This window comes from Cryphonectria parasitica (assembly GCF_011745365.1).
Source record: "Cryphonectria parasitica EP155 unplaced genomic scaffold M406scaffold_7, whole genome shotgun sequence".
In the NCBI taxonomy this organism is placed as follows: Eukaryota; Fungi; Ascomycota; class Sordariomycetes; order Diaporthales; family Cryphonectriaceae; genus Cryphonectria; species Cryphonectria parasitica.
Genome location: NW_024468915.1, coordinates 3,237,550 through 3,249,641, shown reverse-complemented (window position 1 = coordinate 3,249,641; position 12,092 = coordinate 3,237,550). Strand labels below are relative to the sequence as shown.

The 12,092-nt window shown below is 52.4% G+C and overlaps 2 protein-coding genes across 2 annotated transcripts; one reads left to right on the top strand and one right to left on the bottom strand.

Annotated features, from left to right (window-relative positions):
* Window positions 1-4,928: 4,928 nt before the first annotated feature.
* M406DRAFT_242106 (uncharacterized protein) lies at window positions 4,929-5,801 on the top strand (the record flags this gene model as incomplete). Its single annotated transcript, XM_040916165.1, has 2 exons — window positions 4,929-5,028; window positions 5,101-5,801. Coding segments are annotated over 2 exons (801 nt in total), but the record flags the coding sequence as incomplete, so codon positions are not given.
* Window positions 5,802-7,223: 1,422 nt separating this feature from the next.
* On the bottom strand, window positions 7,224-9,542 carry M406DRAFT_99210 (uncharacterized protein; the record flags this gene model as incomplete). Its single annotated transcript, XM_040926447.1, has 5 exons — window positions 7,224-8,515; window positions 8,641-8,955; window positions 9,042-9,108; window positions 9,208-9,340; window positions 9,430-9,542. 5 exons carry the CDS (start codon window positions 9,540-9,542, stop codon window positions 7,887-7,889), a joined length of 1,257 nt encoding a protein of 418 aa, XP_040773912.1. The 3' UTR covers window positions 7,224-7,886.
* Between the last annotated feature and the right edge of the window lie 2,550 nt (window positions 9,543-12,092).

Genomic DNA, 12,092 nt, shown 5'->3' with positions numbered 1-12,092 from the left:
GTGCAGTTTTGAGACATTGATGGATGATTACAGCTAGACAATCTCTTTGGGAGGATCGGCCCAAGTCTGTGCATGTTATGATCATGAAAGCTGCAGTCACCCGCACTATTCCAAGCATTCATTACATGTGATGGCACAGAATCGTATCCCAGAGTCACATAGGAGCATTGCACCCTTCCTCCTCCTTCTTTGGTGCCATTTTCCCCAGGTGCCATGTCTATCATTGTTCCGTTCCGCATTAATTATGTAACCCACCCTTTCAAGCTTCCAGACCAGGATCATCTCGCAACGGATAGAATAAATTAAATTGATCATCAGCATCACCGTACCCGCCACACCGGCGCCTAACTGCCGATCTGTATGGCGGAGCAGGACACAGACGGGCCGGATTTTGATATGCGGGCAGGCGCATGACCAAGACATGACCACGGGTCCCTTGCCGCCCGTCCTTGGGCTGCCTCATTTTATTTTCATTTCTCTTTGTCTTGTATCTATATATACGTACTTGTGTATATATGAAAAGAAATATTCGTTATTCTGGTAGCGAGATGGATCGAGGAGACAGATGAACATGGAATTGGCGTCTTTCAGAGTATAAACAATCAAACTTCGCGGTTACCCAGCCTATGCCTCCATTATAGTACACAGAGTATGATGATTAGGTTCAGCGGACACAGAGAGGCTGAGCATCCTCACTTGACGTCGTGATTCAGAGTCGACGGACAGACCGACACGTGGTCGAACAAGAATCAAAAGCGCCCTGGTGAGTATTACCATGATCAAGCATGATTTTCGTGTATCACACGACAGGGAAGGAAAGTTAAAAAGAAAATCCGAGACAACAATTTGCAATGGTGTGAGAAGGGGGAGACATGGTGATGACCACTCATTTCCCTGCTCTTTTTGCTTGAGAAGCGCCATGCGGCATGATCGACTGGTGAACAGATAGAAAGGGAGAGTACAGATCGTCTTCTGGGTTGCAGCCGATGTCGCACCCCCTTGGGCATATTATACTGAGGCCTCTTTTGGCTCAACCCGCCTCGTCACGCCTTGGGAAATCTTGCTATGAATGTTCACCTGTCTGTAGAAGCGGACAGACAGACAGGCAGGTAGGCAGGCAGATGAACAAACAAGCAAGCAAGCCAGCCATAATCATTACTGCAACCTAATATTTAGCCCCCCCGCCCGCCATAGTCGCCACGGGACAACGTTGCCTCTAGGGACAAAAAAAAAATTGGCACTACCGAGGATGACATGCTGTTGCTGGAGCATGTGAGCATGATAGGTACGTCGCATTAGTACTATATGTACTAATGTGTAATTACTGCAGCAGTGGTGTGTGTGCCTTCGCGTGGTTGGGGCCCAAGCAGGGCAGCAGCACCGCCAGTGAAGCCCGTCTTGGGACTGTAATAGGTAAGTAAATCATCTGCATCGAATTCTCCATCTGCAAGGTGCACACGCAAGCCGTTAATAGCGCCGTCTAGATTTAGTAAACGAGGTCGTGCTTTCAGGCCGCTCTCACAGGCGCCGTGTGTGTTTGTGTGTGTGTGTGTGTGTGTAGACTGAGAGAGTGAGGGTTGAGTGCCACAGCAGGTGGTCTTTTTTGGTGTGTGGGCCGGATTGGATTTGGTTGGTGGTTGTTGGACGTTGCAAGCCGCTCATCCCACCCCACCAAAAAAAGAAGAAGGGTGCCATCGGTACTACTATGCTTAATACGCAGTACATATGATAATACTCTTGTAGTGAGTGCTGCTGCTGTTGCTGCTGCAAGTAACTGTAGAACCATAGCACAGCACTTATTGGTAGCATCTCGGCAAAAGCACTTGCAGCGCGCTTGCAGGGAATCTGCAGGGCATCCTCCAGCGCCAACTCACTACTATAGTAAGAGTACAGGACCTGGAGAGGCCTAACGTCGCTATAAATACAAGCCCAGTCCAGGTGGTGGTGGTCCAGCCCGCCCGGCCCCACTGTCTTGCAGCCGCTTGAACGAATGAAAAGGCACCTAGGCTCTTGCTGTAGCCGCGCATGACCTCTTTTCAGGAAAGCGCCGTCAGTCCAGTCCCCTCCTTCCTTTTCTTTTCCTAACGTTCTATTGTCGCTTATTTTCTGAGAGGGAAGGAGAGACGGAAAGGGTGGGGAGGATGAGAGGAGACAGACAGGCCATCATCTCGGAATGGCAAGAAAAAAAAAATGGTGGCTCTCGACTGCATGCGCGTCAAGTCAAATCTCTTACCCGACTGCAACTGTAACCCTCCTCTCGCCCAGCAATCCAATCTCGCCTGCCCACAATATTGGCTGGCTCAGGACAGACAAGACGAGCAGGTAGAACGAAAAAGGTCGGCTTTCACCATCAAGTACAGCATATGACTTGTCCTACGCGCCTCGTCTCGCCTCGTATTACGCACCCATTCGAGAGATGGGCAACTCGGGAAACCTGGGTATGAACGGCCCTCCTTAACAACCCGATTATTCATCCAATCGCTCACTCGAAGTTGAAAATCAGAATCTTGCCGTGGTGTTGTTGTGATCATTAAAGCCGAAATTGTTGTTGAAGCCCGAAAGAATCGAGAGCGAGACGGCAGGAGTCACGTCAACAAAACAGGCTGAGCCAATTCCCGTCTCGGCCGAGAGATCTTTTCTCAGTTGTTTCTATGTGTGTGTCTATCTATGCCCCTCTCTGTCTTGCGTGGCTGGCTGGCTGTCTTGTGGAAGGAAACCGAGATCTACTGCATGGTCTCTTGGTGGATCCCAGGACGAGGATCACTGGAGAAGATCTCGGCCTCTCGGCAGCCCATCCAGTGTTCACGGCACAAATGTACCATGTACACATTGCCTGCTGTCCAATGGCCACCCTCCATTATCTTTTCCCATAGTAGTCATTGCATTACGATGTTACCGCCTTGCCTTGGGAATACTGACCCATCAACAACACATGCTGCTACTAATACTACTACTAAGGCCTTGCAAATCTTAGAAGCACGGTACAGAATGAACTCACTAACTGCCCTGCAGACAATAGACTGGATCCCCATCGTCAATGAGTAGCAGCCGCAGCCGCAACAACAACAGCACCTCCATTTCCACCACGACGGAGCCTTGTCTCACCTGGAACCATCAGCTTCTCCTTCGCAGCTATTCCTATTTCTTCGAGAGGGCGGAAGAAAGACGGGGGCCCAATGTTGCAACGACGGGAAACCAGGGGCAGGGGACGTCGAACTACTGCAGCTCCGATGCGCCACACACACAGAAACACCCACACGGAGGCCATAGCGCTATTTTAATAATATCCTGGAGGGGGAGAAGACCCACCCTTCCCAATATTCGTTCGTTTTACCACAGTATGGTACAAGGAACGAGGCAGGGCATGCCGCACTCTGCCGTCCGTTGGTGCTAGGCCAGAGTCGGCAGCCGTCCTCGAGAGACTCGACGGCAGTACGACAAGTCCACGTTCCAAGTTTAAGGCCGAGGGACGAAGCAAGTGGGTGAATGGCTGGCATACGGAAAGATCTCTGCGCCTGTGTGAAGCGAGCATGGTGGTGGATGGGTGTTTGACTCTGGAGTCATGCACAGAGCCGCTCCCGAGGGTTTCCTTTTGCTGCTCTGCTCCTCCCGACCCGATGGCTTGTGTCCTGTCTGTTTTCTCAGTCAGCATGTCATCTACTGTATAACACTTAGGCACTCGGGTGGAGAAGCTTGTCTTTCTCAGACTCCTCTTGTCGCCCTAGGTCTCAGAGCGGCAGCCACCCGTTGTTGGCCATGGCCTGTTGGTTAATAACCTTACCAAACCCCTGCGGCATATCTTTTTATGTATCTGTGCAATGGCTTACTATAGTAGTAGCATGTAGATTACTACTATAGGTACCATCACTTCGTGTAGGTACATTTCGGCCTTTTCCTTCGTGTCTCGTCTCCTCCACTTCTGTGCATCTTGGGGGGGATCGAGAACCATGTCCTCCTTGCATATAATGGTATGTACTTACACAAATCTCGAATGCTCTCCCAGGGCCCCCCCTCGTTTTCACCCCTCCTCCTCCCCTTCTTTCTTTTTCTTTTTCCCTCTCGCCTCCTTCACCCCTGCTCAGTTCAGGTGACCGGGGGTCTCACAGCGTCGTATCTTCTCTTCCCCTGGTGCGCCACGAGCATGCATGTAGTGTTAAGTACCTACCCATAGTAACCCATTTGGGGCTGGCGATAGTAGCCGTGCTCCGACCATGGCTTGCCAGGGATCATGTCTCTCTCTGTCTCTGCCATCTCTTCCCTCTCGCTCTGTCTCTTCTCGTGGTATATATGTACGAAAAGACTCATGCAGGAGCACCTTGTCCCTGCGTGTCAGGCCCTCTCTCTTCTCAAACCATACTTATTCCTCTGCACGGACGGACATACTGCGCACTCCTGTCACAAGTGTTCTTGTTCTTGTGTTGTAGACTTGAGAACAACACACACACACACACATACCTGCACACACACGATACAGTCTCGGCCCCAAGTTGAGAAAGCATCTGTTGCTCCTGTGTGTTGAAACAAACTTACTGCATCTTCCTCTTTCTTGCCCCTTTCTCCTTCTCCTGTCCCTTGCAAAAAGAGACTGAGAGTATACTGGCACGAGAGAAGGCCATAATTTAAATTCTGCATCCTGTTTCCTCTCCTTCCAGCCTTATTAGCTTTGGAGCCATCATCTCATCCGAACCTCATCCCGACAACTACACTATCTTGCAAAAAGATCAAACCCCAGAAGAAAGACTTATACATATTATTTCCCTATTCTACATAGATACAAACACAACCACAACATCATCATGCGATCCTCACAGATAATATCCCTTGCGGTCTCTTTGACGGCAGCACTCGCGGCCCCGGCGGTCAAGTGCAGGCCCACAAAGCCCTCAGCCTCTTCTTCATCTTCATCGTCCTCTTTATCGTCACCCTCGTCGTTGTCTTTGATAGCCTCCTCCTCCTTGACCTCCACGGTGGCGGCTACCTCAGCGGCGGCCTCAGTATCTGTGACACCGACCCTTCCCAGCACAGGGTGTAAGTCTTCCTTCTTCTTCCTTCTTCTCTCCTTTCTCCCACAATTTAGCTAACACATCTACCCATTAGCAGCCACTGATCTCCCTGCCCCGGAGTCCAACCTCACGCTGCTGTACGTCGCCGTCGGCCACGGCATCCAGAACTACACCTGCGCCGACGACAGCACCGCCACAGCCGTCAACACAGGCGCCCTCGCCGTCCTCTACGACGTGACGAGCCTCTACCCAGGCCTGTCCAGCACAAGCATGTCCAGCACGTCGTGGGCCAACATGACCTCCGCCGTGCTCTGGGATCAGGCCATCCCGCTCAACCTCGTCGACCCGGCCGCAGGTGACGCCGTCGTCGCCAAGCAGGACGACACCACGTACCCGGAGTCGTCCTACAACGCCGACAGCGCCGACCCGTTCCCCTCGCCCGCCGCGGCCCTCGACCTCTCCGAAGACGGCCTCTCGGCGTCCTACCTGGGCCACCACTACTTCGACAGCGAGTCCTCGCCCACCTTCAACCTGGCCGGCGCCGCCACGGCAGGCCTGTTCTTCAGCGCCAAGAAGGTGGGCGACGTGGCCGCGCCCACCACGGCCGACTCGGGCTTGCTGGACACCAAGGCCGTCGACTGGCTGGAGCTGGCGGACAGCGGACGAGGCCTGAGTGTGGGCATCTCGAACGTGTACCGCGTCGTCACGGCCGGTGGTGGAGCTGAGGCGTGTAGTGTGAGCGGGGCAAGTGGGAACGGGACCTTTAGTGTGCCGTACACTGCGCAGTATTGGTTCTATGGATGAGGATGAGGCAAGGTGATGATGATGATGATGTTGTGTTTTTTTCTTTCTTTCTTTCTCTTTCTCTGGTCGGCTTCTTTCTCTTCTCTTTCTCTCTCTCTCTCTCTCTCTCTCACTCCGTCCCTCCCATCTTTTCTCCCTGTGCTTCTCACTCTCCCTCACCTTAACTCTTCTTATTTCTTTCTCTTCTCTTTCAATGTCTAGTGTTGCCTTTTGGGGCGGCGTTGGGTGGGTGGGTGGCTGGATGGATGGATCTATATTGTGAAAAGGAAACAAAAAAAACACACGAACAACACACCACACCACACAACACAACACGCACAAAACACTTAACTGCATAAACCTTCGCTTGGATATACCCTGGACGCCATTTTTCGTCTTGACAGATGAGGAGGGAGTGGTTAATTTAGACAAAGTTTTAACATTACTTGCACCCACATCTCTCGTTTTCAAGAGTCAAACTCTTCAAAGGCACGGAGAGGAGGAGAAAAGACAGTCAATCGTTCTAGACAATTATTGATCAATTAATTACATACATACATACAATCATAATATGCGTTGGAGAGATCATAATCAGAAGAAGAAAAAAAATTGGAAAAAAGATCCTAAACTCAAGATAACATGAAAAATACGTCATGTTGATCTGAGTTACAATGAGGTGGATGATAGTAATTTCTGTAGCAAGGAATTCAATGATGATCAAAGCGCACACACTCTGCCTCCTCCGCCCGCACGTTCATCCAAGCCCTGTCTGTCGTTTGTTTCATTACTTTTTAGAGTTTAACATAGGATTTAGCTCATCATCATCATCCGCTCCCCCGCCCCCTCCTTACATCTTCCCCCCCACCAACCCACGCAGATCAAGACATCAATTGAATCGACCTGCCCAAAAAATCCTTCTTCTTCCCCCTTGCTCTCTTCAAAACCCCACGTCCCCTTTTACAGGAGTTTCCTTCCCTCCCCCGCCCCCCTCCCAACAATACTTGTCATTCCCGGTCCGAGTGGAAACCGTTTCGAACGGGGCATGAGACAAAGCAGGGGGGGCCTGTATTATGTCAATGTTTCGTCGTAGTTTGTACCAGGAGAGTAGGACGGGCTTTTTCCTTCTTTCTTTCCAATCCTTCGAAAGGGCGAAACGTTATTGTCAAGGTTAAAGATAAAGCTAAGCAAGCCTTGCTCTCCCAACATGAGACGAAATTTTATGTAGCATGGACGTGCGTCTGTAGCTTGGCGAGGGGTCCTGCAGTAGAAGAAACCCCGAGGACCCCCGGAAAGTGACAGCTAATGCTCAGTCTAGTCTTTTGCGTGTTTCGTGTTTCAGCATCTCTGTTCAGGGTGGGACCCTTTCCGCACCAGAAAACCGCCATCTTCGGGTGTCGGCGACCTCACGCATGTGATAGAGGTACGCTCGCCAATTTTACAAGTCGTCCAACAGATGGATAGATGATAATGTGCTGTGTAAGAGAGAGAGACAGAGAGAGAGAAGAGGAGAGGAAACGAGAAAAGCTATTCGGAAAGAAGAAGAAACAAAGACAAGGAAAAAAGACATCACGCGCACGCCCGCTGCTGTTTCTGCTTCGTGAAATCGAATGTCCATCACACACCTCAACCTCTTTCTGTCCCTCATCCAGATGATGATGACTTCGTCCTCTTACTTGCCATTCTCCCCACGCAGGCCTTCTTGCCTGACGCCACACGCAACCCTATCAAACGTGACCGAAACCCCGGAGTCGGGAGGCTGCAACAACCCCGTTGTCGTCATTGCCCGTCCATGTCCAACCTCCGCACGGCTTCGCGAAGCCACATCTGCTCCCGCGCCCAATAATGTCTCTGCCCGTCCGGGCTGAGGTCCTCTACCACAGGACTGCGACCTGTCAGTTCCCCGCAGTTCCTCTTCTTCTGGTTCTCGGCGGTGTCGTCTTCGTCCTCCTCACCAAGATGACGGTCTATGTCCAGGCTGCTGCTGCCGGTTGTGAGGATGCCGTTCTCGAGATCCTCATCAAATAGCCACTGGCAGGTCCGGCTCCACAGGTCTGCTTCCCCCGGGGAGAGTAGGTCGTCTGCGGCCGAGGAAGTGAGACTCTATCTCCTCCCGTCGGCACCCATCGCTAGGTCTGCCTCCAGACCGCCCTGGCTGTGGCCCAGGTACTCCTCCGGCCGCGGGTCTTCTGTCCTCCACTGCTGCTGGCCGCCGCTGGGCATAGGCACCTGGCCTGCTGCGGCCTGCGCCCCATGTTGGTTCCCAGCCCCGCCGGGCACGGTCCGCACCGTCTGTCGGAACCGGAACACCTCCTCCAGGATCATCTTGCGCATCTCGCCTACGTCCTCGACGACCTCAAAGTCGAAGTTGAAGTGGGTTGGGCAGTCGGGCTCGTCAGAGGCATCGTGCCAGATCTGCAGGTAAGGGTGCTCCAGAGCCTGCTCGACACTGATGCGCGAGGTCGGGTCGAAGGCGAGCATGCGGTCCAACAGGTCCAGGGCGTCCGGGTTGGCGTTGGGGAACAACGACTGGAACGACTTCTTGGGCATGAAGGGGAGGTTTCGCACGTACTCCTGGGCGCGTGGAGACCCTATGCGGGAGAGCGTCTCCTCGTTGGGCGTGCCGAGGATGTGGAGGATCTGGTTGAGCTGGTCCACGTAGTCCCGGCCCTTGAAAAAAGGTCTACCGCCCAGAAGCTCGGCAAGAATACAGCCAACAGACCACACATCGACTACAAAAAGACAAAAAAAGAGACAGGGAACACGTTAGCAGACAAGTCTCTCTCTCTCTCTCTCTCTTTCTCGCTCTCCAGGGTCTTCAGGGGGTTGCCGTCGAGTCTGATAGGTTTTCACGTACTGGCTTTGGTGTAGCTCTGGAAGCTCAACATGATCTCGGGGGCACGGTACCACCGCGTGGCCACGTATTCCGTCATATAACCGGCATTTTCTTCGGGGTCAACCGAGAACCCACGGGCCAGGCCGAAATCGCAAATCTTGAGCTCGCAGTCCGCATTGACCAGAAGATTTCCGGGCTTTAGGTCACGGTGCAGCACATTCGCCGAGTGGATGTACTTTAGACCGCAGAGGATTTGGTAGATGAAGGACTGGAAGTGTGCGTCGGTCAGGGGCTGGCCAGACCGGATGATGGCGGCGAGATCGCATTCCATCAGCTCTGTGCAGGTCCACCATTTCTAGTCAGCCTACTACTATGATTCTCCCATCCGTGTTTCTTTCTTGCAACCTGCGGTTCTGACCTACCTTCGTACAGATAAGTCTCATTGAAGTTGTCAGGTCGGGGGATGTCCATATCATACAGACAGGTGATCTAGGCGCCCTTGCTGTCAGCTCATGCTCTTTTGTTTGCGGCCCTCTCCTTGTTCTCCATCTTTCGTTCCTTTCTTCCTCCTCCTAGGGGAACGCTTACGTTGCGGTGTCCTCGGAAGTGCTGAAGGAGCTTGATCTCGCGCAAAGCTCGTTTGGCCAGGATCTTCTTGCTGAAGACATTGGTGACCTTCTTGATAGCGACACCTTCGTTGGTCTGATTGTTCGTGGCAGCGCTGTAGAAAAAGAGAAACAACGCAGTGATCAGTAGACAGGCCCAAAAGAAAGAGGATAAAGAGAGTGTGGACTGGGCGTTGCTGCTCACCAGACAATACCATAGGCTCCCTGGCCCAACTCTTTGGTGACGGTGTAGCGCTCATCGACGATAAAGTCCTGGTTGAACACCTTGAACACCTTGCGACCTTGTAACTCTGCCATCTTGAATTGTTCGTATGCCTGGATCTATGGTATGTATACCGAGGACAGGGTTCTGGAACTCGAGGTGGTCAAACGTTCAAGAGACGTGTTTGTATGTGTCGATGCGTGTGAGAGGGAGGGAGCTCGTTCCCTTTTAGAGACTCGTCACGGTCGTTGTTCGAAAGGATGAAAGGAAGAGGACGGGATTTGTTTAAACAAAGGAGGCGGAGTCGCAGGCCCTGGATAGCGTCTATGTGTGGTCCAAGACACCTGCAAGGCTGTCAGCAAAGGGTAACACTCTGAGTAAAAATATACCATAGTCTCCACCACATCATCAGCGTCAGCCCTCTGGACCATGTTTTCAAATGAATTGAATCCATGGCACAGTCAGAATCGACCCCGAAGCTAGAGCAAGCGACATACACACACAAATATTGGGCAGGACAGGACAAAGACAGACGCGGCCAAGTAAACACAAGACAAGGCGGAAGCTTACCCGTTCTGGTGAGGCTACTGGATACACACACACAACAACGCTTGATGGTGGAGAGAGCAGTAAAGTTGTCCTACTGCCACAGGCCGTCAAGAGAGGGGGGGGGGGGACGAGAGAAGGTGGTCGCCCAAAGAGGCTGAAGTATGGATGAAAAAGCTATCTTAGCAGTAGCGAATGCCTTCAGAGAACTCTCCTGGTCATGATAGATAAACACAAAGAAGACAGGAGGAAATGTTGGGATGCGCCGTGGAAAGGAGAGGTGAGGTGGGATTTATGGTGGTAAGAAGGTAAGAACCATGGGGAACGGTTTAATGTATCTTCAGGTTCGAGAGGTTGGCTGGGTTTCCCCCTCCTTCCTCCCCTCCTCCCCTCCTCCCCTCCTCCCCTCCTCCATAGGGCAGAGTACCACTGTACCACCGTCCCTATCGTGCTATGGGTTGATGACTGTGTGAAGAGGGGAACCCTGTCACTTGGGAGCTGGTTACCTACAACGGCACTATGGCATCACTGTAGCGCTAGGTACCGGGAACCCAGAGTGCGCCAGAGCCACAGTCAGGGCCAGTCGGGAGCCAATGGGCAGGATGTGCTTCGCCCACTCCTGGTGGGTAATTAGCTCTACAGCCGCCCTGTGCAGGGGGAGCAACCCAGATCTACAGCGGCAGGAATGGTCTTAGTTTGGTACAGAGAAAGTTGATGCTACGCCCTGAAGGCATTGATGATTTGCAGGTTTCCGGCATCCGCATCTGCATTCATGCCATCTAACCCACACCCACCCCCACCCAGTCCTCTTCGGGCTGCAACCATTTTGCACCCAATTTTCTTTTGCTAGGGGGTGTGTTCACAACGCATCTCGACGACAGATAGACAGACAGCAAGCAGCAAGCATCGAACGGCCTCATGGTAGAGAAGGTAGGTGATTCCTTCTGAGCTGGCAGCAAACGACAGCTCTGTTTGTCCATTGGCACCAAGTACTTTATATTATGTAGACTTGACGGATATAGGGACCTCATTATTTTATCTGGACCTGTCTCTACTCATCACGATTCTAAATTAAAAAAAAAGGTCCACCCTCAAACTTTGGACCACAGCACTGCCGAGACGAGGCCCTCCCCCATCCCACACCGCCCTACAGATGATAACAAAGGATGGACGAGATGATGGTGATGATGCTAGTGTCGGACATGTACTGCAACCTTACCCTCACACAGCCACAGTCAATTTGAACTCGAAGGGGGAAATAGATGTGGCAGTCGGAGGAGCTCGGTGGGACCTTTTGGGCAGTGCTGCTAAGAGTCTACCCTCCCAGGGAACAAAGAGAAGAGAAAGAGACAAAGAGTGAGAAAATCCACAGGCAAGAGGAGGAGGACGAGTGCCAAGCGCAAAAGTACACAACAAAAGTTGGTCTTTCTGTTGCTTGCAACCAGCCAACCACACGAAGGATTGTTGGGCCTATCCGAGACAGGCTTATAGCTCCGGGTTGGCAATGAATTGGTCAGATTTGACTGACTTAATAAGGCAACGTCTGCGCGCCGAACCCATCTGCCGTAATACTATGGTATCTATCTGTGGACGATGCGACCGTCCTTCTCCAGTAATAAACGTTCTTTCTCCAAGGTCAGACAGAGGCCGCATTCGATCGTCGCCGCCGCCGATGGGCTGCTACGCCCGGTCAAGCTTCATCTTGTCGCAGTGTCACACTGCCAAGTCGTCTCGACGGTGCCATTGGGGGCGATACGGTAGGGCTGAACATGCATTGCGACTTGGTTGCATCCGACAGTTGGTTTAGTATAACGCCACCCCGTCCGACTACTATGGTACCCGTGCCCGCGCGCCCTTTGGTAGCTTGGGTGATCGGCAGACGAGACAGAAGACTTGGAGAGAGTCACTGCGCAGTGGTGGTTGGCTGGAGAGACCTCGACACCCATCGCTTGCCCACAACCGGTAGTTCATGGACCAAGGGCCAGACCAGCCAGGAACCTGGCCGATCATTCCGTCGCTAGTAGTGAGCGAGGTAAGCACACATCATCAACCATCCCAAAGGACCGAATGCGCCGGGGCACTACGGCTCAAGCCTCAAA